The 24,807-nt window shown below is 40.4% G+C and overlaps 1 protein-coding gene across 2 annotated transcripts in view; it reads left to right on the top strand.

The window, feature by feature from the left end:
- Positions 1–23,537, top strand: part of RERG (RAS like estrogen regulated growth inhibitor) — a 106,024-nt gene extending 82,487 nt beyond the window's left edge. The window contains exons 2-4 of one of the 2 annotated variants that reach the window (XM_059816452.1): positions 8,034–8,090; positions 22,107–22,180; positions 22,901–23,537. In XM_059816452.1, the coding sequence (XP_059672435.1) occupies positions 8,034–8,090; positions 22,107–22,180; positions 22,901–23,308 (539 nt within the window). In that variant the 3' untranslated portion in view covers positions 23,309–23,537. The remainder of the gene's footprint in view (positions 1–8,033; positions 8,091–22,106; positions 22,181–22,900) is intronic. The other variant, XM_059816453.1, reaches the window with a different exon arrangement.
- The last annotated feature ends 1,270 nt before the right edge of the window (positions 23,538–24,807 follow it).

The following is a 24,807-nucleotide window of genomic DNA, read 5'->3' as shown; positions in this document are numbered from 1 at the left end:
AATAACCAGGAGATTATCCTGCCATCTAAAGTATTACAGAATTCCCTCCTTTATTTCCTTTCTTTCTTTTTCCTTTTTAAAGATGACAAACTAATTTGACAAAAAGAAGAGTGGGATGTTTTCGGAAGTCAACACTGGGAGAAATGTAGGGAAAAAAAAATACAAAAAAGCTACAGGCCCCTGAAAATTTTGTCATCTTGCCATTGTCTTAATGAAATACTGGGTTTTTAAAGAAAAAAGATTTCCACACCCCTTCTTTCTTCTGAAAATATTTTCTTTCTTTTTTCAATTCTTCCTCAAATAAATCAAACCTTTTTTATTTTTCACCTTGAGATGGGTGGGTGGGTTTATGTCAAAGTTTTCTACTGAGAATCCTATTCTACTTTACTTTGCCCAGTGTCTTTCAAAACAGCTTGCAAATTCAAACCTTACCTGTGTCAATCATCTAGAAAAGCAGCAGTTATTTCTGTGACTTCATCCATAAGACTTGCTCTACAGCCTGATCATAAATATACTGTCTCAGACACACAAACATCTGGAGGTGTTACCATTAACTATGTTTTGGAAAAACCATATGTGTTAGTAATAGCACACCAGAAAGTTTAGTCTTCACAAAGGGGCGACATAACAAGTTATACAATGAAGTCAGGTGAGGAGAAATGGTAGAAGTACGGATATTACACACTGCGTTCCTAAAATGATCAAAACCATTAGACACACTAGTCTGAAAATTTATCTTTTATATGAGACTGTGAATAAACAACCTGATATTGGAACAATATATTATGGAATGGGATAATGTAATATAAATTAAGCGTCCTGCTTGTATTCCATATGCAGCAGCTGTTGTTAAAAAAAAAAAGCCTCCAGCACTGAAGGCAATGGGCAGAACATTACTACAAAAATCCTCCCGTTCAGTGGCGATGGGATAAATGACTATTGTACTGTGTATTTTGTGTGATTCACAGTAGACTATTCTAGAGGAATATACTGAGAGGTTCTTTTATTGTGAAATTACCACACCAGAAGCAAGATAAGAAACACTTCCTGCTATTAATATTAGGATGTGGTTACAATCAAAGATTTTGACAAATGACTCCTGTATTTTCTGTATTCGGGACCAAATAAGGAAAGCGGCCTTTCTTCCACTATCACACCCATGCCGAGATTGCTTTCTTCCCAGTCTCTGAGTAGTGGCAAATTTTGCGTCTAACCTGGGTGCCAGGCATCTCTGTCAGTGAAGGGAGATACCAACAAGTCCCTAGCATCAAGCTCAATTTGTGCGAAAGCTGCAAGCCTACGAAAGCGGGACCGGGCATAGCTAGATGTTGCAGAAGAGCTGGAGCATCCACAAGATCCCATGCCTGGGCATACACAGGCAGGTAGCACCCCTAAGCCTGGGCAGCCCACACACGGTCTGGTTGGTGAGCAGGAGAGCAGAAACACGCAGGGAGCAGAGCACTGGGTAAACAGTCACCCTGCAAATAAGCGTGAACATAGGCAGAGCAACTACCCTTGTGCAGGTTGGGAAATGGGTGGCTTACCTTCCCGTTTCATGAGCACCTGCAAGCATTAGTTTCATTGCACTGAAGTCAATGATTTTTATGTTCATTTTCAGTGGTGGCAGAGTAAACTAATGTGCATGCTCTTGTAAAAGCACAAGTTATTGTTTACTTCATTCCTTGCAATTAAAAAGTGCTTGCAAAATAATCTGATGTAGTGCTTCTTTCCAGTCTGCTATTAAGACAGTTGAAATGAAATTAGTAAATACACCATGCTATGGACTGCCAGAGTTTCAGATGAGCTCCTTGAAACAAGTTACTTTTCTCCAGACCCTTTCCACTCAAAAGTTCCTAAAATCAGCTACTTCCCATCGCAGTAGAATGCAGTGACATCTGAGATAAACTGAAATTGCCACTAACAAAAGAAATACTCCCCAGAACTTTGTAGTAGAAACTGAAAAGTGACAGCCATTTTAGAAATGACACTAATTACACTGACATTTGGTCAGGCCAAAGGATGAATATCCTAATGAAGACTGCTAAAATCACAGATGAGGAGGACTATGGTCTCCGTCTCTTCCACAGTAGCACAGTCCTTCCAAACAACTTGTCAGAAGGTCAGTTATTGACATCTAACTGAACAACCTACTGAATTAGCATCTGAAGCAGTCTTTGGAGTCCTGCTACGTGCATATTCAGCATGTAAAGTATTATTTACAGTAAAGATAAAATCAATATACAGTGCTTAAGTTTTACATTTGAAAGTATGTTAGTGCATGATCCTGCTGTGGGGATTATGATAGAGATTTGAGACAGGTATTCCAGTCCCTTTATACCCCACCAGAACAAAAAGATACTTCAACCATTTTTGATGTTCAGATTTGGTTCCACAGAACTGAAGCCGACATCATTACCACTGAAGAAAATAGGCTTGCGTTACACTAAATAACATAACCTCTTGAAAGGCAAGAGCAACACATTTCATCACATAGCTGTTCAATCCTAGTCTGTATTTACAATTACACAGTGTATATATATACACACTGTTACATATATATTGCTATACAGTATATAAAAGTATATTAAAAAGTATATATACTTTTTATATTTGCATTTAATTGATATTTATATATAAGAGTATATATATACTTTCTATATTTATATCATCAGTCAGTGGAGGACCTCACTGTGCTGTTACAGAAGAAACATATACGCGTACACAGTAATTTCTCTGAACAGTTCACTACTTAAGACAGTGATTAAAATATGCATAAAATATGCAGAGTTTGAGACAGTAAGGCAGTGTAAACCAGATCATTTTTATATTTGGTACAGTTCTTCCTTTCCCATTAAATTTACCTTCTCGCTTACTACAAGCACGTTAGATCTCAACATCAGAAGTAACCACAGTGAACAAACCAAGAGAGGAAGAAGGCAGAGAAATCCTTCTGTTGACGTCTCACTCACCACTCATATCCCCACATCACTGACTTGCCAGAGATACTTTCAAAACTGGGTCAAACCCAGGCCCACGGACACAGAGCCAGAAGTAATGACTGCATGTTTACATCCATGATGTATCAGGATCAGAAAAGGACTCTGCATTATAAATTCATACTTGCCCCCCCCCCCCCCAAACAACCTGCACTTTCAGGAGCAAATTAAATTCTCATTGTAGTGCCTTTAAAACAAACCATTACTTCCCAAAGCTGGACACAGAGCTGTTTAAGGAGGCAGCACATTGCATGCCAGAATCCTGTGGCACCGCCATCCTTCAGGCTGGAGCTTGACACGTGCTCCAAGGGGACTGAAATTCCAATACATGAGGGGCCTCCGAGAGGGTGAATGGAGGATGAACTCTCTAACAAAAATGTATGTATTAAAAAAAATGAAATACTTCATTCGTGAAAGTGCCTTTTGATCATTATAGCCTCTGGTTTTAACCACTCTGGTGTCTCCTGCCAAGTATGGTTTACTGATGACACATCATCATGGCACCAGGAATGAACTTGTTGATAAGTTAAATAATGGGACTACTTTCAGACCATTTTTATAGCTGAAAATTCTCATGGCATGAAGGAGTCATCATACAGTTATTTCACTGCGGAGAACTGTTATTTTTCTTAGAATAACTTTGAACTCTGTAGCTTTTGGGGAAGGGGGATGTTTTTCAGATAAAACCCTGCTTCCATTCTTCCCTCAAAAGCTCAGCTTGTATTAGCTGGAACAATAACAAATTCATGAAGGTATGTATTCAGGCAGATTGTAAATTTAGCCAGAGCATTTATATATTACTAAATCCAAAGAAAGATCTAAAGCAAGATGCAGAACACCACAAAAACAAATGTTCCAAAAGATACGGACTGAGATTTTTAAAGCTGAGTAAGGGACTCAGCCACACAAGTCCCAAAGAAATTGATTAATGATGTGGTTGATATTCTCAGTTTATAAGCCAAGTTAATTCCTGATATAACTTCATTGTCTTCAGTGGAGTTACACTGCAAATGTATTTGACAGATAGTCATGTTTCTTCTCCAAGAATAACTTCTAAGGCAGAAGGTTTAAACATGAGTGAATGAAAGTCCTGGGCCAAGTTCTACCCTAATTTAAACCCTGTACACAACAGCTGACTTGGAAGTGAGGGTGTAAGGAAAGGCAGAAAGAGACATGAGTCTATTCTTCCTTTGCTGGGACATTACATCAATTCCCTTAGGTAAAGGTCATGTCTCTGAAAAACACAGCGGGAATCCAAATTGCAGTTTGTTGGAGATTCTTTCCTTCTAAGCCTGCAAGGTCTTGTATTTCACAAGCAGTAAGTGTTCAGGGAAGAGCCTGGACTAGTCTCAGTGGAGGACCATGAAATTCACTCCTATTAGGTACTGCATCGATCTAAATCTTGCCTGCTTCAAAACTCATTTCATCTTCTTTGATGATAAGCACTGGAAATTGTAATTTTAATATGAACATCGGAATTAGTCACCTAATTTAATCAGAAAATAATGTGTTTCAGACATTCTCAACCTCAATGTTATTTTGAATTAGCATTTGGATTATTATTTTTAGTGTGTTGGGTTATTTTTGGCTCTTTGGCTCATTATTAGTATTGGAGTTAAGCACGTCTAAATAAGGCTGACTGGTCAAACAGGGTGCACACACCTTTGCTAAGGTGAGAAGGAAGAATGCCCATCTCAACTCTTTCTATGCAGCATTGCTAAGGACATGGATAAGTTTTATTGCTTTGCCCAAAGCGTCTTTTATGCCAGCAGCAGAAATCTGAGCACTACAGCTCTAAGTGCAGTGAATTCCTAATGTCCTCACTTCTGATTCTTCTGCTGGCAGAAGCTGTTTTACTAAAAAGTGATGTAATCTGGCAGTAAGAGAGCTCAACATAAACAAAATGGCTCCACAGTAATACCCCTGCTCCAGGGGGACCATCGCTAGGGCAGGCGGCGCGAGCCAGCACGCAGGTCTCCGGACTGACAGCCCAAGCACTTGGATGCCCTTCCCAGCTCGTCTCATTGACTATTTTCAGTCAAATCAGATAGCAAAGTCACATACGTTGTTTTAATACTCAACTGTATGTCAGGGGCCCATCTGCTAAAGACCCCTAATGAGGCAAAAGTGAAGACATTTCCCATCCAATATAGTTTGCAATAGTTATAAACAGGACAGACACTGGATCAAGAGCATCTTGTATTCCCCATCTGTGAAATGCAGCTGCTAATCTTCAGCCTTGTAAAAATATGTGGAAGTGAAAAGCTCTCTAGGATGGGCTGTGACCATTGCCATGAAGGGGAACAGGAGTATTTTGAGGGAATCAGCCAGGCCAGAAGTGAGGAGGCTGAGCAGAGGCAGCCCCGCAGGAACAGCAGCTCTGCACGGCCCCGAGTGCGCGCGCCCCCGAAACTGGCACAGAGCACACGGCTCTGAACCCGATACTTCCCCACTCACCTGGCATTGTGCTGAGGTGGCATTTTCTTCCCTTCACCGGACCCAAGCAAGACTTGTGCAAGAACTTTATTCCCGGCAGCGCCTAGTGAGTGACTCGCTGGGCTCCCCGCTGAGACCTGCCAGCAAGGGAGACTAATTGCCATCTGGCCCTATGCGTGGCAGCCACCTCCCATCCTTCCTTTCTTTTCTTCAGCTCCCTCCTGCACATGCGATTATTTGTTATTTCTGCATACAGGCCTCCCTGCTGGAGATGAATACAACCTACTTCTTATCTCCTCACCAGAGCTTACATCTGTGATCTCTAATTCTTCACCTCTGTAGCACTCAATGTCTGTACCATTTCATCGCGTGCACATAGCTGTACCTCTCTTCTCTCAGGCTCATCTCAGCAGCTGCAGTCCACTTCTACCTTTCCTTCTTACTGTTTGTCACCTTCGCACCTCCTTAATTTGGGGAACCTCCAAAATCAGCTCTTCTCCTTCTTTCCTGCAGAGCTGCTGCTCTCTATCACCTGTCTCGGACATTAGTGCTTGACAGACTTTCTTCCAGTCCCCTTTATCACTCTGACCCTCCTCTCCAGCAATTTCCATCTACAAGTACAAGGTTATCATAACTATAAGTGGACCACATTTAAATACAAAAATAGTTGGACAGGTTCCCCCACTCTCTTCTGCCTTTTCTCTCTCTCCATTAGCTACTCCAGGTCCAGGTACAGGCTCAGGGTAAGGCGCTGCAACAGAGGTAGCACATCACTGCTTCTCCTTCAGAGCATGGCTATGAAAGAAGAAAGCATTTTTTAAACCTGTTCTTGAAAAGGAAGGTGGTAAGGAGTCTTCTGAAAGCATGTCAGGAAAACTTTTACCCTGCATCACTTCCGCAGCCAAAATAGAAAAAGGAAAAAAAAAAAAAAGAACACGCTGTGTATTTTACCAGCAATTAGAGAACCAATTACTAGCAATTAGCGAAGAGTCATGACCAAATTTTTGAAACATCAAGATGTGTGAACTATTCCAGCGGAGGTAAAACGTGGGGAAAAAAGTCCTGGTGCAGACTTCATCATAGATGGAAAATAAGCTACACAGAGATCTTCTTGTAGTATAATGATATCCACATTAGGACTATGACTTGAAAAGTTACTTTGGCTAAGAATTGCCACATTCACTCAGAGGGCCAAGGAGAGCATTTCTGCAAAGTCTAAAAGAAATAAAAAATAGGATTTCCTAAGGAAAATAGAAACTTAAAATAACACTGATTTAAAATTGCTTCTTATGTAGTGATTTCATTTCCTTAGGATCAGCTTATTATCCCTCCAAGCATGAGGCATAGTTAAATCTTCCTGAAAACTAATGTTCTCATTGTACTTAAAAAACAGATTCCAATTAGGCAAAACTTAATTAATGGTATTTATTCTGCAGAGTGTTGCCTTGTCCTTCTCTTGGGCCCAGAAGTCTGGGATGTGGGGCATTCTCATGGCTTTAATTTTGAAAAGGGTCAGAATTGGGTTTACCTGTCACCTTTTAGTGTCCGTCTGCAACTGAAAGAAGAATGGAACAATCCTGTAAGACTGACAAGGAAAACTTTTCCTATAGCTGAAAACACTGCAATCATAACTAGTGCAGTGATATCTACAGCTCCATTTTGGAAATGCAGAAAACATTTTGAATAGTTGGCAGTGGTGAATGCTTCATTTACACCACTAGAAATTCAAGGCACTGCTTAGTTTTAAATTAGAACATAATCAATATCCTGACAAAGCCTTTATAGGTTGTTTTTAAAAGGGGGTGGAGGGATAGAAAAAATTAAATGTAAGAACATAAGTAGCAAGATTTTAGCCCATAAACTGAGAACTAGTTATCCAGTGCTCCAAAATCTAAAGCATTATTTCTACTTCTGCAAATTCATTAATAGCATTTGTTGACCATTGGTTTAAAATATTACAGCTGATTGCTTCAAGTGACAAGTAAGCAAAACATGGAAGATAAACTGTTGCAAGGAAGGCATGCCAAAATACAGAAGGAAGCTATTTAGCCAATTATATGTTTACCTTACAAGGTTTAAAATCTGAAGGGAAAGTTTTCAAGAATTAAATTACTTTGAACACCCCTAGTTTTGAAGCTTCAAAGCATCCTGGTTCGAAAACTGCCAATCCTTTTTCCACTGCTTATGGGAAATCTAAAGCATCCAAAATAGTGGTTTTTTTCAAAGGTCACCATCTCACAGCACTGTAAATGAGGTTGTTTTGGCTTTTTAATGGTAGTGACAAAAAAAAGTGGAAAAAAAATTTACAGACTACCATCAAAAACCTCCTGGTATTCTTTGTCCTGCATTGTTACATGGGTAAATGATTAAGGCTGTAAAGACTTTTGGTTTTGTCATTTTGTTTCGCCCCTCCAAAAGTGTAAAGTGGGCCACAAACAGAGACAAGGTCTCAACTGCCGCAATAAGCAACGCTGAATTCTGCTCACAGTTCAGGGGAGCTGCTACATGCTCGTTCATACAGAAAAGTTTGCTGGGAAAGCTTTAAAAACCAGATGAGTTGATGACTTGTGCATCTTACCTGGAATCTTTTTGTTCCTCCAGCTCTCGTTGTACGCTTCCTGACCAAACGGTTCATCTGGGAATATGACCCAACGCTAGGTAGGTTGCATTTTATTCTGTACACATGGTATGCTGTATATAATAGCACAGCTGAAGTAATGGAAAGTCATAGAGTTAAAATTCCAAGCCTCAGTCAACCTTTAAATTTGCTGTAAAAAGCTTCTCTACGGTCATTTAAAGCTAGAACAAATTATTACCTAAGATGGCAGAATAGAGAAGCAGTGACACACTCAAACGAAAGCAGAATTAATATATGAGGCATGTTTCTGCCCACACAGAAGTCAGTGGGAATTTTGCCATTGAAAGCAATTGTGTTAGTATTTCACTCTGAAAATTATTTAATGTGCGATCAGTTTTCTGCTTTTGGATAACCCAAACATCACCTGCTAGAGAATAAGATGGTTAGGATACTGATGTCAAAAATTCAAGGAAAAAAAAATTCTACCTACCCTTAGGGAAGTTTTTTGTCCTCACTTTCAAACATACATTGCGTCTCACTTTTTGGGTGATCAGATATGGACACCAGTCATCAAAAGGGACACGTCTCCTCCAGTGCTTCCACTTAGCTCTGTTTGGTCTGGCATTTTTGAGAAGCTGGCACAGATATATCAAAAAACCCTGTCAAACAGTTGCTCTGAATTAGAAGCCTCACTTGAAAATTTGGGCCAAGGTCCAATTTCTTAGTATTTCCTAAGTTAGCATATATTTGAATGCTCTGCACCAGAGAAGATCCAGGCCAAGAAGTCTGAGATGAGGCATTTACATCTTAGAAGGCACGTTCAATACCTCAGGACTAAGTGATTTGCACATGAAGTAAGGGGCTGCGAAATTTCTTCTTCTCCTACCATCTGTTGCCATCTCCTTCCTAACCTTTCTTCGGAGGCTCCAATAGAGATCGTACAGTTAAACACCTATTTCTTTGTTAAGGTTCTTTTTCTCTAAGAGGTGTCACTAAAGAAATATAGAACACCATAAACTTGCACAGCCGAAACAAAGATGGAAGTTTAATACACTTTATTGGAAAACCCAGGCAGGCCTTTCAACAAAGCAAAGTATCCAATATCCCAGTATTGTACTAAGTATTTTCATCTGGTAAGATGAAGAAATGACAGATATCAGAAATATCATCTTGGGAAAATAATTCTTAGAACAACCGGAACTCAAATACATTCTTTTCTCTGCTAATATCAATATATTCATCAGTGAATTATATGTCACCTGCCTTCTACTGTACAGTGGGATCTTCAGTATAACGTTCTATTAGTACTTCACATCTCTGTCACTAGTACATCATTTTAAGAACTTGACAATAGAAGTATATAAAGTGTTTTGTATAAGTATAGTACAAGTTCATTATTTTATTGCAGGGACACTGCATGCAAAAGTATCCTTGATGCCTTGTTTAAGCATACAAACTAAGTTATTAGAAAGCTGCAAGCTTTATTATTTTTTGCCCCATTATGAAGGCCCCATGCCCTTTTTGGTGTACAAGACTTGACATTTGTTTCTGTTTTACAAAAGAACACAACTGCAAATTAACCATGCCCCTCAGGAGTCCAATTGTCTTCTGTTTGCAACACAGAAACCTTTCATGCAGACAACAGTCCTATCTCAATAAAACAAAAAAAAAAAATCTCTTCTGACTTACTGAATTCTACATTCTCATTCAGTTTAGGGGATAACAGCTTAAGTTATGTATTACAATTATTGTGAAGCTAAGTGCTTTAAGCTGCTCAGAGGAAAAGGCTTGAGAAATTACAAAACTAGTATTTCTTAATCACAGTAATCTCTGGTGGAAGCTGCCCACCAGAGATGTTTTTTTAAAGTATTTTTTTTCAAACTATGGATCACAATGGGATTCAAAGGAGGCTTTGAAGTGTTAGAAAGAAAAAAAAAATCTCCTGAAATTCTAACCACTATTCAACCCTTCAGTGATCAATCAGAAAGGGACTGTACCTCCAATAGCTTTGAGAAATGGTGCTTGAAAGAATGCATTTCTGTCTTTATCATGATCATCCCGCTGTGGTTTAGCGTCCAGTTACCTGTAAACATCACTGAGCTGAATTTACTGAGAAGTTTTAGCAGAATAGATTAATTTCTTCTTAGCAGTCGTGGACTGGCAGTTGGGTGGAAAGGGATATCTACATATTCACCAATATAAAAAGTTTAAGCTGTGTCACTGAGACCCGTTTGTCCCACAGGGAGAATAAGCAGCTTTGTCAAGTAATCTTGAAAGGGCAAGAATAAAACAGATTCAAACTATCTAGCTGCTAAGCAACAGGAGGTTTTGCCAAAAGTCACTAGGGCTGTGACAAAAGCCTCATATTTATAGATTATTTCTTATATCCAATTTTCAACCACCCATTAGCCCTCTGATGCAAGGAATCCCAGATAATTCCTATTTTTAGGAAAGCTTTCACCAAGCTGTACCAAGCCTGGTGGAAATTCAACATTATCCTAAACTAAGCATCCTCTTAATTCAAGGGTGGACACATTTTAACTGGAAAGGAAAAAGCACACCTTATAAATATTCTTTCTTACTCTAACCTGCCAGAACAAAACAAAGGACCATATTTTAGCAGCATCTGGATATGCTACTCTATCTCCAGGAGCCAAATTACAAACCACAAAATAACGTTTTCTGGCGGGAGGAGCATCAGTGAATCTTGCAAGCTTTGCCACATGGGGCTGCTGCTGAAGTCAGGGCTTTGCAGCTCTGCCACTTTTGTGCATGATGTTGGATCTGTGCTAGCACCGTTAGGACAGCTGCCTCTTCACAAAAAACTACATATCGCTGTGCTTTTTATTTTACTTTTCTCAGCCAAGGGGTAACAACTGCAGCAAAGGTCATTTTTCAGGCAATTATTAACTATCAGCCTTGACTTCTCCATTGTTTCTGCTTAACTGACAAGTCACTGTCATCATCTTGGCATGTTTTTATTTTTTGATTGTTTTTTTAAAAAGGTGCCTAATCACTCAGGCTAAGTGGTTACCTGGCATGATCAAGGCAATAAATACAGATTTCAATCTGTATTGATAATAAATCCCACAACTATCCCACATGTGCAATAGAATTAGAAGGTCCAATGAAAGAACTCTACATAGAAATAGGCTGGAACTGCACATATAAAAAAATGCCTACAGGTGTTTTCTAAAATATTAAATATACGAATTCAGCATTAAACTTAGTCTTCTTTAGCTTGTTAAACATGTACTGAGAAAGGTGATTGGGTTACCACATGGATTTCACCGAAATTCGTTAATGTTTATATGTTTTTAAACAGAACACAACTCGCAAATTAATAAGCAAATTCAGTGTGGTGTTAGAAGGCCTAAAAACCGTTGGCCTGGTTAGAGCACCACTTAAGCTACAGCATAAAAGCACTTCACAAATATAAGCAACACATCCACAGTGGATTTAATACAGAACTGGAAATTTGTGCTATATTTCAGTTTGGCTCTATTACGAGATTCACAGAAGCAGCACGAAAGCAAGTGTTCCTACGTAGCATTTCAGCAGCGCTTGCCAGGAACGGGGTGGCCGAGGGCTGACAATCCGCCTGCCACCGAGGCGGCTCGGCTCAGGGGGGGTTGCAGCCTGCAGGCAGCCGCCCTCACAGCAGTGCCGCTGCAGGCGGTCCTCTTGGGGCTCGACCACCTCGCTGCTGCCACAAAACCAGAAGTGTACAGATGCGTAACACGTGCCAGCCAGCATCGTCTCAGGGATGGACTTACTCTGTGGGGTTGAGTTTCAAGGTGGAGGTGCAAAGAGCTTTATTTGGCCACCTACCCTTTGTGGATAAACTCTTGGCCTTAATGCAGGACTCCTGTGGACCTCAGTGACCCAGGATGTCACACCAAGATTTTCGAGGCTGCTGTAAATAGCTGCTCTCCTCAGTGCCTGTAAATAGGAATAACAATGTAGATCTCAGAAATTTCCCCCACGAGCTAGTGGCAGTGCCCAGAATTTAGGTTGCCTTCACCTGACCTCAAAGATGGAGAGATATTGTGGTTTGCCATCAAACAAGTGATACTTAATTGATTTTAGAATTGGAGATGCTGTATCAAAGTCATCAAGGGACCTGGCAAATTTGTTTTTGACTTGGGGTGCAAAAAAGGAGGAGGAAGCCCAAGGAGTCATCACAGCAGTAGACAGACAGCACTGATGGCCTGCAGAATACTTCATAGGCAACAGCAAATTACCTGCCTCCATAAGTCATGACATGCAAGGAGAATCTCCTGGATCAAATGGTGAAAGAAGAAAATTCATCACAGCTATGATGGCTGAGTGGGTGCTTTTTCAAATAAGTTTTGCAGTATTTCTCTGAGAACACATTCATTGTTCTACCTTAATCGGTACAATTTGCTTAACTAGAAACCGAGCTAGAATATCCAAGATTTAAAAAAAGAGGGGATTATGAACTGCGTTGTGTCATTTGTTCTGAATTAGCGTTTTTATGTACAGTTGGGAGAATCAGGTACTTTCTGAGGTATAGGGACTTAAAAAATCCATTTTTGCCATCCAGGGAAAAAAAGCCCCAAGTAAAACCCTAAGGAAGTGCAGGAGATAGGTTCCCTCAGTTCTTTTCTTGATTCTGTCACTGATTTGTTGCCCGCGGTCTCTCTGCCTCTGATTCTCACCTATAAAATCCTTCATCTAATGGAACGTTGTAAATCCTTTAGGTAACTGGTACTCATAGAGTTAAGACTCACATATGAAAGGTTCTTTAAACAAAAGTCTGCTTATAAAGTAAGAGCAACCAAGGAGTTAATATTTTTGTTGACCTTTCTAAAAGTCACTTGGCTTTCTCACACTATCCCTAGATGTCTTTCTCTAGCTGTTCGCATATCTCATACAACTTTGCTAATCCTTTGAAAGGAAAACTGTCTCTGAGGAGATAATCAGCAGAACAGTGCATGATAGACTGGCCTATCTATGAACACAAAGAGAGACAGAAAGCATAGAAGTTTATTTCATTTGAATGGGATAGAGAAAAGACTATTCATTACTTTGAAGGAGCAGAAGTAACCATAAAGAAACATGAGTGTTAAGAAAAACTATAATTTTGCTATGACCAGATTATTAATAGTGACATTTTTAAAGAGTATTTCTTCCAACCATGTCACAATTTCTTTAAGTCACTCAGGTTTTTGTTCACTCTTTTTCAGCTAGAAGGGGAAAAAAAACCTGAGTTGGTGTTTCTATAAAGTCCTAACTAATGCAACACACAGACAGCCCGTAAGATACCATCAAACACAGGTAAAATGTGTAGGTATCAGTAAAGCAGCAAAGACAGGAGATAAGGTGGTACAAATTGCTGTCCCACTAGCTTGATTATGAAAGGCCCATGATAGCACCATTCTCCAGCATAACATGAAACAACCAAAGGACTGCAGAAAGGTACACTAGGTAAACAAGTGCTTGAGGGAGGGAGACAGACCCCCCTGTTAGTGCCCTGAATTATCTCACAGCAGAGAACTTCATCTCCTATAGACCAGCTCAAGGCTTATAAATTTCACCACTTTGGCACAAACAGAAATCACTTTGTGAAGATATTGTTTACATTGGCAAGAAGGCTTTTCCCATTGGAAAGCTTGTTGCGAGGAAGATTATTTTTACATTAGAAGGGTAGTTTTGCCTATATAACCACATCTGTAGCTGGGGGTTCTGTTAGCAAAATGGTAGCATTCAGGGACCACAAGTGAAGTTTGCAGATACCATGCATAATGTAATTAACATTACAACCCTAGCAAATATTGCTAGCCTGAGTTTCTTTTCTGCACCTGATACATACACATCTGTAGAAACAACATAAACAGAGAAGAGTGGGAATATATCCAAACTAGCTTCCATCAAAATGGTTGATAACCAGAAACAGGTTAGCAGCGGGAGCCAAGACCTCACTAAGAATAATTTACTGTAGCAAGACAAGACGCAAGAACTATCTTTCTGGGCTGATTTTGCGCCAATGCAGCCATGAAAAAGGGCTCAGGTCTTCAGGTCCAAATACAGTTCTCGAGGACAATCTTTACTCTCTGGTTTATTCAGCTAACACATGGTCTGGACAGCTGGAATACTGTCTGAGTACAAACTCTTCGTCCCCAGGATTGCTTTCGTTGCTGCAGATCACAAGTTGAAGAAAAACATGTCTTTGTATATGGTAGATATCTAGTTTTCTTGACTTGTGGCTCCCTCAGCAAGTCTGTCTTAACACTCCTGAAGGTTTACTGCTTGCCTCTACCATAAAATTGCTAACTCCCAGCAGCACAGCTGAGAGAGAAACTGCCCAGACAGCAAACAGAACTTCTAACAAAGGGGCCCATACTAAAATAAGTGTTAATAAATCATTAACTGGTGGCCCCTTCAGTCCTAGGGTGCAAAGGTTGACAGACCAGCAGCCTCAGGAGGAAGGCAGCCTGGGGAAGCCTCCCCTCCCAGCCCTCTCTTCCTCCTGCTGCACAACAGGATAATGCCGTCTACACGGTGCTATAGACCAGATCATCAACATGCTCACGATTAAAAATAACCATTTTCCATAGTGAGCAAAAGAGGAGAGAGTTCGGCCATCATCTTGCAGAACTTTACCTTCGCATATTTCATCTGAACACCCATGTTGACAACCACAGCTTATCCAAGCACAAGCTAGAAATAACATATGTGGTCCACTATGGGCTCTCAGCTGAAGTGAGATGTAATGGTAACCAACCATTTGGGGCTAGGAGGAATGGCTGCCAACCTGTGTTTCAAGGAGTACCATGACAAATGTGTAGACACTTAATAAATTTCTGGAGAACAGCCTTATTTTCAAGCAAGACTCCAGCTATTAGCATCCTCGATTTTTTATTAATGAAATTACTCATTCCTTCTGCCTCAGTGCTTAGCGGATTCAGTCCTCAATAGTCAAGACTGTGCTTACCTAGGTATCTTCCTGGGCTTTTATTTTTCCCCACTTCAAAACAGTAGAAACATTACTTAACTTGATATACATTTAATATGTTATATCATTTTTACTATACTCCTCAGCAGTAGGAATTTATACTGAATTATGTATTATGGCAGTGAGCTGTGAAAGTATTCCTGACTTCTCTGAGGTGTTTGTAAGGAAATGGACTGGTATGGCCTAGAGCACCTTAAACCCCTGACACTGGCTTCTAAAATGCTTGACAAAGACTTGAAATGATTAAATTGTAATTGAGAGCAGCAGAGGAAGATGCTTAAAATAACAAGGGAAGCAGTTATCTGAAAAAGCAGTTTGTTTTCTTTCATATGAGTCTCAAGATGAAGATATTCCTGATGCTAGTAATAAAAATATTGCCTTTTTACAGTAGCTCAACAGCAAAAATCAAGAATGGCAGTGGCTGCTCTTGCTGTAGCCACAGCTGCAAAATATTTTGCCCCTGCTTTTCTTGCTCATCATGTTCTGAAATGTTCTCCAGATGAGCAGAAGTTTCCAGTGCTTGCTTTTGCACCTTCAGGAGAGCAGGCATTTGTTTTGCTTGTTTTAGGTGTGAGAAAAGTCTCACTGGTTAGTTTTCATTTATATTGGCAGAAATAAGGTGAAGCTCACAGCTTCACTAACAAAGACTTCTTGCCACAATCAAACAGAAAAGTGTAGCAAAATATGGTGAATTTAGACTTAAACTTGTCATGGGCATAATTCCCACCAGGAACTAATGCCTCTGCTTAGTGTTGGTGGGAAAGTTAAATCAGAAAATTAAAAAAAATAAACAACAGTTAAAACCAACAAAGCCAGAGCAGTGCTAACTAGCAGGGTGTAAGCTTCAAGGCTTTATTTTAGCAATTGTTTTAGCATGCCTTAATAAATGCAGTTCCCAAGTATCTGTACACATTTTCTCTGCCTATCTCAGCAAAAGCTGGAAAAGGACAGAACCTATAGGAAAGAAAGTGTAACACCACTCCTGTTCTCAAAAGAAACGCAGTCTTCACATGCATGAGAAAAATCATATGCAGCAAAAGCTAACAAATAGACATACCTCCCATTAAATTTAGAATTTACTTCAAGAAAACTGCATTCTAGGATTTCTGTTTGGAGGCCAAACTATGTTCTTTATTGAAAATATCAACAAGAAAAAAAATGTTTTTCTGTAAACTGGTTTTATAACTCCCACCTGTTCTACCTAAAGAGCAAAATTTGGGGATGCAACAAATCCTTTCATACCAAGATGAGAACTGTATAGTCTAGTGGGGCTATGCATGCAATAGCCATTTATTTTCCTTCCCACTTTTTTTATAAAGAGGAAAATATGACAAAAACCAAGCTGCTTACTGAGCAGCAGACCTGTTGAAGCCTCATTTCTTCTGAATTTGTTCTCCATATTTCATACTGCAATAGCTTTTTTTCTTTGCATGTGTCCCTGTGCTCCACAGAGCATCCTTTGTCCCCCATGAGTCCTGACAGCACCTGAAGCTTCTTCTAAGGTCACCTACTAATAGTCTTTGCCCATCTGCACAGGGCAGGGACAGCTCTGCAGCCTGACTTGTGCCAAGGCATATGCCTGCTGACCGCCCAGAGCAGGCAGCAGGCCTTCCTCCCTGTGCCTCTGCAGGGGCATTAATAGGGTCTCTACCCTCCACCCAATCCTGATTTTAGTTAAATTTTCAGGTTGGAAATATTTGAGAGCTTCGCCTTGGACTGAAAACAGCAACTAAAAGCAGCTCAGCAAGCTAGGGCACACTCGCTGCCTGCGGTGCCTCCCACATCACTTTTTTGTGCTCAGCTTTAATCTGACTAGTTTGGGAATACCTGCTGTACTGCAGTCACAGCTCTGATTACAGCAAATGTAGTCTTGTAGAAGGCAGCCAAAAAAGCCAAAAATGAAGTTAGAAAGAAAATCCTTTGCACATCACCATATCAATTCCCAAAGCAGCAAGCACAATGGCAGACTGCATGTGAAGCAGGCTAGCGTCCCTAGAGTTGAATTAAATATCCCTGCAAACAAATACCACCTTCTTTCATACACATTTTAGTTTAAATTTGTGGCTTGACACGAATGGTCATGTAGTATGATAGTCATACATATTAAGGACATCACAAGTACTGTACAGCCTCCTAGAACTTTTCCTTCTGTATTTCCTGACTATTGGGATTACATGTGTGGAAACACAACACTGAAGAGTCCAAGTCAAATTATCAGAACCATCAGAGTTTCCTTTCAGTAACTTTTTTTTTTTAATACTTTTGTTCTTTTACACATGATAATAATGATAGCAATAACAATGCATGGCTTATCATTTGATGGTATTATTGATAAATAAAATTAACTGAACTATGCTTATTTTGGGGTCTACAGTATCAGTTAATAAAGACACATGTTGGGATACACTGCATTAGCATTAGAAATATGTTCCAAATATACACAAGGGCAGAGCTGTGGTTCCTGTAAAACCACTGATGGTTGCAGAATAAAACCCCTCCCCTGTAAGGTAAATAATGGATGGATTAAGTAACAGCCAGATGGAAGCAAGAAAAAATACATTCAGCTGAGTTTTGAGAAGAGCTGGGATGGGGAAAAGAAGAAAGCAGGAGAGACTTCCTGAGTCAGGAAGGTACTTTCAACTTACAGGGGCTTTCTAAAAGGTGAAAAGTTCCTGAAGCAACAAGAAAATACAGAGAGGGACAGATTGCACAAGGGCAGGCTGAAGGAAGGCTCTGGAGAACGTATCAAACAGCAGCAGGGTTAGTAATGCAGGTAAATTGTTTTCCCAATGCACTGTCAAAGTCACTGTTCTCAAATGTGATAGGGACAGGTGCATTCCTGACAGATGTCAAAGACTGAAGGAGTCTAAATGAGCAGGGAGTTGATTTAAAAACAAAAAACCACACAACCAAAAAATGCAGGAAACTTTATTATGTAATCAGAAATAATAATGGGAAATTTTAGTCTTTTAAACATACTGCTGCATTGCCATCAAACAAGATTTTAACTATAACTTAGACGTTCCTGCCTATTATCTGTAGTCTTTTGGTCTGGAAACTCAGCTATAATTATTACACAAAAACTCTTTCCTTAGGTCTCTTGCACTTCTTGGATCCAACTGGCTGAAAGCCACCATGAGACCAAAGTTCCTTAGAGAATTTTTTAAGTGTCCTGGTTTTACTAACCTTTCTTAACAAAAATGAACTAAAATTCTGAATGGAAACTGAGTTTGTGTCCCTCTGTACTTAAGAGCAAACAAAAGAGACCAGGCTATTCCTTAAATTTACACATAAAATAGTGTATGTCATTGAGCCATCTCAGCTGACTTACCTACTCCTGCTACAAGTGTTTTCATAAAAGCAATAAACCCTTCCGATGCAAATATTTCCTTCCAGACCTGTGACATAGCCCTGATACATATTGCCTGTTCAAAATAAACAAGTACTGAAAACAGCTTTTTGCATCACTGCAAATATAAACCAAGATCTAGCAAATTACTCTTCAGATAATAGTTTTTCTCTTGGAAATATAATCTTCTGGAACAGATATATTCAATAGATCAGGATAGTCCTGGACAAATAGGTTTGATAAATGATCAGCTAAGTCTTACAGGCCAAAACTCTATTACGTATGTCACAATAAGCATAGCGCAAGGATATGATGTGGTCAAGCTGTGACTGAACATCATATCCATGGACAGTCTGCGACAAAGTTTTCTCTATATAAGTTTAGCGGGTTTTTCCTGCATTTTTTAAAAAATCATATTGTTCAGAAGAATAGGGAGATTTGTAACATGTTTATCAACACACAGATCCCCAGGGGGGCGGGTTTTAATCTGCCCTCCCCACCCCCCCACCCCATTATTTCCGTAACCGTTCAGCAGCTGGGGTAATTTGAGAATTTCATCCAGTTCCTATTAATGAATTATTGTGGCAATATATTACGGACTTAAAAACAAACCAACTGCTACCACTTTCCAGCATGTTTCTCAGGCCTTTTGACAGCTCTAAATGTTTCTGGAATAAACTTAAATTTTTCAAACAGGACTGTGAGAACCAAGAGTGCTTTAGTGCTTTCACAGCAAGAGTGCTGGGGGAATGCAGCTTTATAAGCAAGCGGGACCCTGAAACCTGACATCAGCTTCCAAAGCCACATTCATCAGCCCCTTTGATCTTGTTATTGGGAATATGAATAGAAGGATAGCACACCCCCAAACCGACAAGAACAGGTCATATTTACTTACACTGAAACAGAGCAAACCACCAAATGTGAATTTCCACAACACTAACAGCATCAGGCACTCCACAGCTCAGTCAGCAGCAGCTCCCTAGCTCTGCTTTGAGGCTAGCAGGTTTGACACTGAGTCTATGAAGGTAAAACACAGTTCTGAGGTTTCTTTTCTATATATGAGGTTTTAGCCATATAGCTATAGATATAACATATAGGCATCACCCGGTGCAAATGATATTCTGAAGCTCAGAAAGTTGCCCATAGTCATCTTGGGAGCCTATATCAGGAAAGCTGCTGACACCCAGTGTTACACTTTACTCTTTCTACTTGACCATGACAATGCAAGGATAAGACATTTGCAGCCTGGATTCATCTGAACAATTTTAGACTTCTAAGTGCTTTTGAGGTGTAATTCATCCCAGGAGAGAGATCAGACAAGCTGTATCCAGCACCTATTTTACTTCATCAACCCTAACAGGAGTCAAGGGTGCTTAGCTGAGACACAGACACCCGAGCTGTTGATGGCTTCAGTTAGGTATCCAGCAGGTATCTCAAGTCATCTAATTTCTCTCTAGCTGCATGTCTCAAAAAACAAAGTGCCCACAGAAAATTATATTAATAAATCCCAAAGCCAGGCAATACGTTTGTGAAGTACCATGGGATTGATGTGAACAGACTGGAAATCAGAACTTCAGGGCTCATAACTTACAAGATGACCAGATTCTTCAGATGTTTCTGTTCCCTTGAAAGAGAAGCCTTGTCTGTGATTACACCGAAAATTGCTTTAAGCATCCAGCTGTTTTACACTCCTCATTAAAATTCACCCAGCTACCACACATTCCAAAGCTCAGGAACAGAAACACATTTACTAAGATATGTTTACACTAATCTGATCCAAATCAGTGCTACTCATCCAGGATCAAATTCCATCCCAACGTGAGCAGCCAAAGTGTGTTAAACTTCCAACATAAAGTGCCGCCAGAGTCCTATTTTGAGAAGTCAAGTATAATTTAAGAATCATGCTGCTTTTCTGCAGTGAGCACAAGTCTAGTCCTTGAGATTTATTCTCCTGTTTCATGGGGAAGAGCCGTATGGCCTACCACACCCTGCCTCCTAAGGAGGACATTTCACACAATACGCTGCAAGCATGGTTGGATGAGCACTTTCTCAAGTTGTGTGGACCAATTCTCAACAGTTACTTGTCAAGCAGGGCCAGATGGTTGAAGACATTTAAGCATTGCAAGGCCTAAACAAGTAAGGCGCTAATATCACATTACTTACTCAGAGAGCCATCTCTTCTTCACAGCACTCTCCCCCAAAGAAACAAAGCCTAAGTTCCTAAATGACCTCGGACATGGAGTGCTGTACAGGGAGTCCCAACCTAGCTCTGAACATTTTAGCCACTGAAATAACTTGCTGAAAGTGCACCATTGCAGCTTCCACGCCAAACTAGAGGTCCTGCTTTTCTGCATTCCCCTGGGAGAACTGCAGCAGCTCGGAGGGTGTACAGAAGGGACAGATAAGACATACCACTATATCTTACTCTGCTGTGTAGGTATAGCCTCAAGATCACAAAGGTAGAACTCCAACTCCTTCAACAGCCTTGCAACACTGAACAGATGGGGTATTTACAGCCTTTAAAAAAACCCTAGTCTTGTTGCCTGAAACCCTACAGCAAGATTGCTTGCCATCTGCCTAATTAAATTGACCATTTGTCCTATTAGAGGCAGCTGTGCTACTTAAAGCAATTAAGGTGGCACAGGAGGGAAGTGACATTTTTGGTTTGGGAAGTGAGTGTTTGCAGCACGGACAGCATTGAAACATTCATCACTATGAAGAGGTGACGTTCTTAAGTATGTAACGAAAAAAGGCATTCACCAAACATGAGCCCTTTCAGAAGTTCAAATTCAAGAAATGTGTTTCCTTAAAGATATCCTTTGTTCTTATTGAGGAGATTTGCACCAAATAAAAGAATTGTGTCTCTGACAATGCAAAGCATTCATAGTCACTGGCCACGGTTTTACAGCATAGGCATTTGCCTTTTGATATAGGACATCTGTGAGCTAGCAACAGTAAAAAATCTGAATGTTAGCACAAATAATTTTCCAAGGTCTAGGTCAAATGCTATCAAATTTAACTTATCAGCTCATTAAGATAAAACAAGCCCTTTTGTCATTAGCTTTCTGATTAGTTGCTTTGTTCCAGAACCTGGGACACAGTAAATAGGTTCCTTTTTTCCTGTAGCATAGGGTGAATGCTTAATGCCCACTGGTTATCCTTATAAATCATACACAGGGAAATCACTGCTTGAGCCCTTCCTAGAAGAGGGGAATGTGATTATTTCAGCATGTTTCAAAGACACATTCCTAAAATAGCTAACTGTTCTGTAATTTTATCACAGTATAAGGCCTGAGCTTAGTGGTTAGGATCCTTGATTTGCAACCATATTGGTTCTGATCTTGTCAGACCCCAAGGCCTTTGAGCTGGATACTTTGAGAGTAGTGATATTTGTGTTTCATAGGTGGCAGCCTTCCCTATGAGCAAACATGAAAAATGGGCTGCAGGCTTGCGGAGTTCTTTGCCGCAGGAAACTGTCCTTTTGTTGGGTGCAGAATGCAGTGTCCACAGGCACAGCCCTTTGCAGGTATAAGACATGAGAAAGAAAGAGTTGTGCCCTATGGGGAGAGGTAAAATAGTCACCATTGTAGAAAGGACTTGAGTGTGCTCTAGAATGTCTGGAAGAGCTCCAACAAATAAAATTTGTTGGATAAATAAAATAAAAATAAAATAGTGGCTCTCAGGTCTTGTGCTGGGGTAGCTGTAGGGAAGATACAAAAAAAATTTACCTTCTTTTAATACATTTCACAAAATGTGTTCTTATTTTAGAGTCTACATATCGTCACCAGGCTACCATTGATGATGAAGTGGTTTCCATGGAGATACTAGATACAGCTGGTCAGGTGCGTGGGTACATGTACTATTATCTGATACCTTGGCTCAGATAGACAGCAGGGAAGGGGAGTGCGGTGGTGGCAGCAGTGCAGTGGGTGGCAGGTGTGCTCCATGTCTGGGGACAGAGATTTGCTTCTGAACAGAGCTCCCCCTCTTCCACCACCACCAGCTTGCTGCTGGACCTAGTGTGCTGGATCCAGACCCTTCTGCAAGGGACCCTGCTTAGAGTTTTCAAACACTGGAAGAATAAACGAAGTCAGGGTTTACTCTGGGATTAAAATTATTTTGTTCTCATTCCTTGATTCAGGGCCAACCCAACAACACGTTTTTACCCTGCACGATGTCACATTCTATTTCTACAGTCAAGTGATGAGGCTTGACAGCCTCAGTCAATGATTCCCACCAAGTGAAGAGCAGTTTTGTCATAGCCAGGTCCCCCTTCCTCTCAAAACATGGCAGATGCTCATGCTGCACAGTCCTGTGTAGTTCATGTGCTGGGCATCATTCCACAGAGACTCTGTTCCAATTGCCTGCTACCAGGCAGCCCATAACACCTTGGTAGAGTAGACCTCCTATGCTACATGATAAAAAAAGTGACCTGCCTAAAGTAAAAAGTAAAGCAGATGTACATGGCTTTGCAGGCTTTGGAGGACCAACGTCTATCTGATGGCCTGGTGTCTTCTTCATAAATCAAATTCCTAAGGCTGCTGTCTGTCTTTTCAAAACAGGAGGACGCTATTCAGAAAGAAGGACATGTGCGATGGGGTGAAGGATTCGTGCTGGTTTACGACATCACAGACAGAGGCAGCTTTGAGGAAATGCTGCCACTTAAGAACTTGTTGGATGAAGTTAAAAAACCCAAAAATGTCACCCTGATCCTGGTGGGGAACAAAGCAGACTTGGATCACTCCAGGCAGGTCAGCACAGAGGAAGGTGAAAAGCTGGCCACAGAACTAGCATGTGCTTTTTATGAGTGCTCTGCTTGCACAGGAGAGGGCAATATTATGGAGGCCTTCTATGAGCTCTGTCGTGAGGTACGGCGTCGAAAGATGGTCCAGGGCAAGACTCGGAGACGAAGCTCCACCACCCATGTCAAGCAGGCAATTAATAAGATGCTTACCAAAATCAGCAGCTAAAAAGAGCTGTACTAAGCCAGAGAAGCATTTTAGAGTATATTAGCTTGGAGTAGGGACAAGGCAGGCAGAGCACATTTAATTAAAAATGGTCAAAGCTTTGCAATTAAAAAATAGAAAAGACAAACCACACCACTTTTTTGAGTAACACGGGGTCAGACTTTTTTCCTGTTTCGAGATGTATTTAGCCACACTGCTTCTGGCTGACGTGGGGAAAAAAAAAAAAAAGGAAAAAAAAGGCAGACTCCAAAGGACTAGATGATTGTGGGGATTGGCACTGACAGAGCGTCTTCTGCTGCTACAAGGCTGGCTCCAATCTCCTGCAAGTCAGTAGTGCCTAAACATCATTTCCAGCCAGCCAGCTGCTCAGTAGCCATTGGAGAGTAAGATTCAGTTCTCAGTCCATCAACAACCATCACAACTGGTGTTCTCAAGGACTGAATACACATAGAGGCTGCTGTGTTTTACCAGAAAGTTCATCTGACACCTTTCACCAGCTCTAAATTGGCGCATTGTGTGCTTTTCCTCCAAACTGCCTTTCCTTGTTGTTATTTTTGTCAAATCTATGAGTGTTGATGTTTGTAGCAAGGTATGCAATAAATATAGGAAAGGTCTTTTTCATGGAGCGTTTAGCCAGCAAGACACACATTTCAACAGAGCTGAAGTTCAGCTGCTTTTCCAGATACTCTGAAACTGCAGAATTCATCAAGAAATAATCAGCTAGTCCAGTGGCATTTCAGCATTTCCCCCTCAAAGTGCAGTGCTGTACTTGGGGTAATGGGAGTGTATGTGTCAGGAAATTAAACTAAAAAAATAATCATATTACTATTGATTTACTTATGGGTAGTTTTTAGCTTTTGTTTACTTTTTTGTTTTGGTCTTATTTCAATTCAAGTAGTTCCTCTTATTCTATCTTATACCGAAGAAGAACTGAATTCATTTGAAGGTAAGTATTTAAAGTCTAAGCCCAAATGTAAATCAGATGTGACCATATCAGAAGGCCATAATTTTCAGCTGTTTAAAATTCCAGATGTTGCTTGAAGCACTCTGTGGTCTAAACCAGCACAGGTTTTTTGTGACTCTATGTAGCACATTCAATTGAAAGTGCATTTTATCAGATTTTTGTGCCTGGGATAAAAGTTGTCCAGTTTTTTCTCCTCCCTTCTCCTCCCTCATGCATCTCATTTAAGCCAGCTGTCAAGTTTTGCCTTGTTACTTGGCTTGTTAACTGTATGCTAAGAGATGCAAGAACCAAGACTGAAAGACTTTCATTCAGATTGTGTTCGTCTCCCACCAATTGTGTTGCATCCCTTTAGGCAGCGTGGTGTGCAGCTCAGACTGGCATCATGTAGAACCACAGCCAAAGTTTGGGATGACAAATGGGAATATTAGCAGTATTCTCCTTTGAGGAACAGCCCTCTTCTTGTAGCAGTTACTAACAAGTTTATTCTCCACTGCTTTGTACTTTATATGGTTATTTGCCTCTGTGAGGAACACTAAAA

This window comes from Gavia stellata, chromosome 4 (assembly GCF_030936135.1).
Source record: "Gavia stellata isolate bGavSte3 chromosome 4, bGavSte3.hap2, whole genome shotgun sequence".
Taxonomy (NCBI): domain Eukaryota; kingdom Metazoa; phylum Chordata; class Aves; order Gaviiformes; family Gaviidae; genus Gavia; species Gavia stellata.
This window is presented reverse-complemented; position numbering and strand designations above follow the sequence as displayed.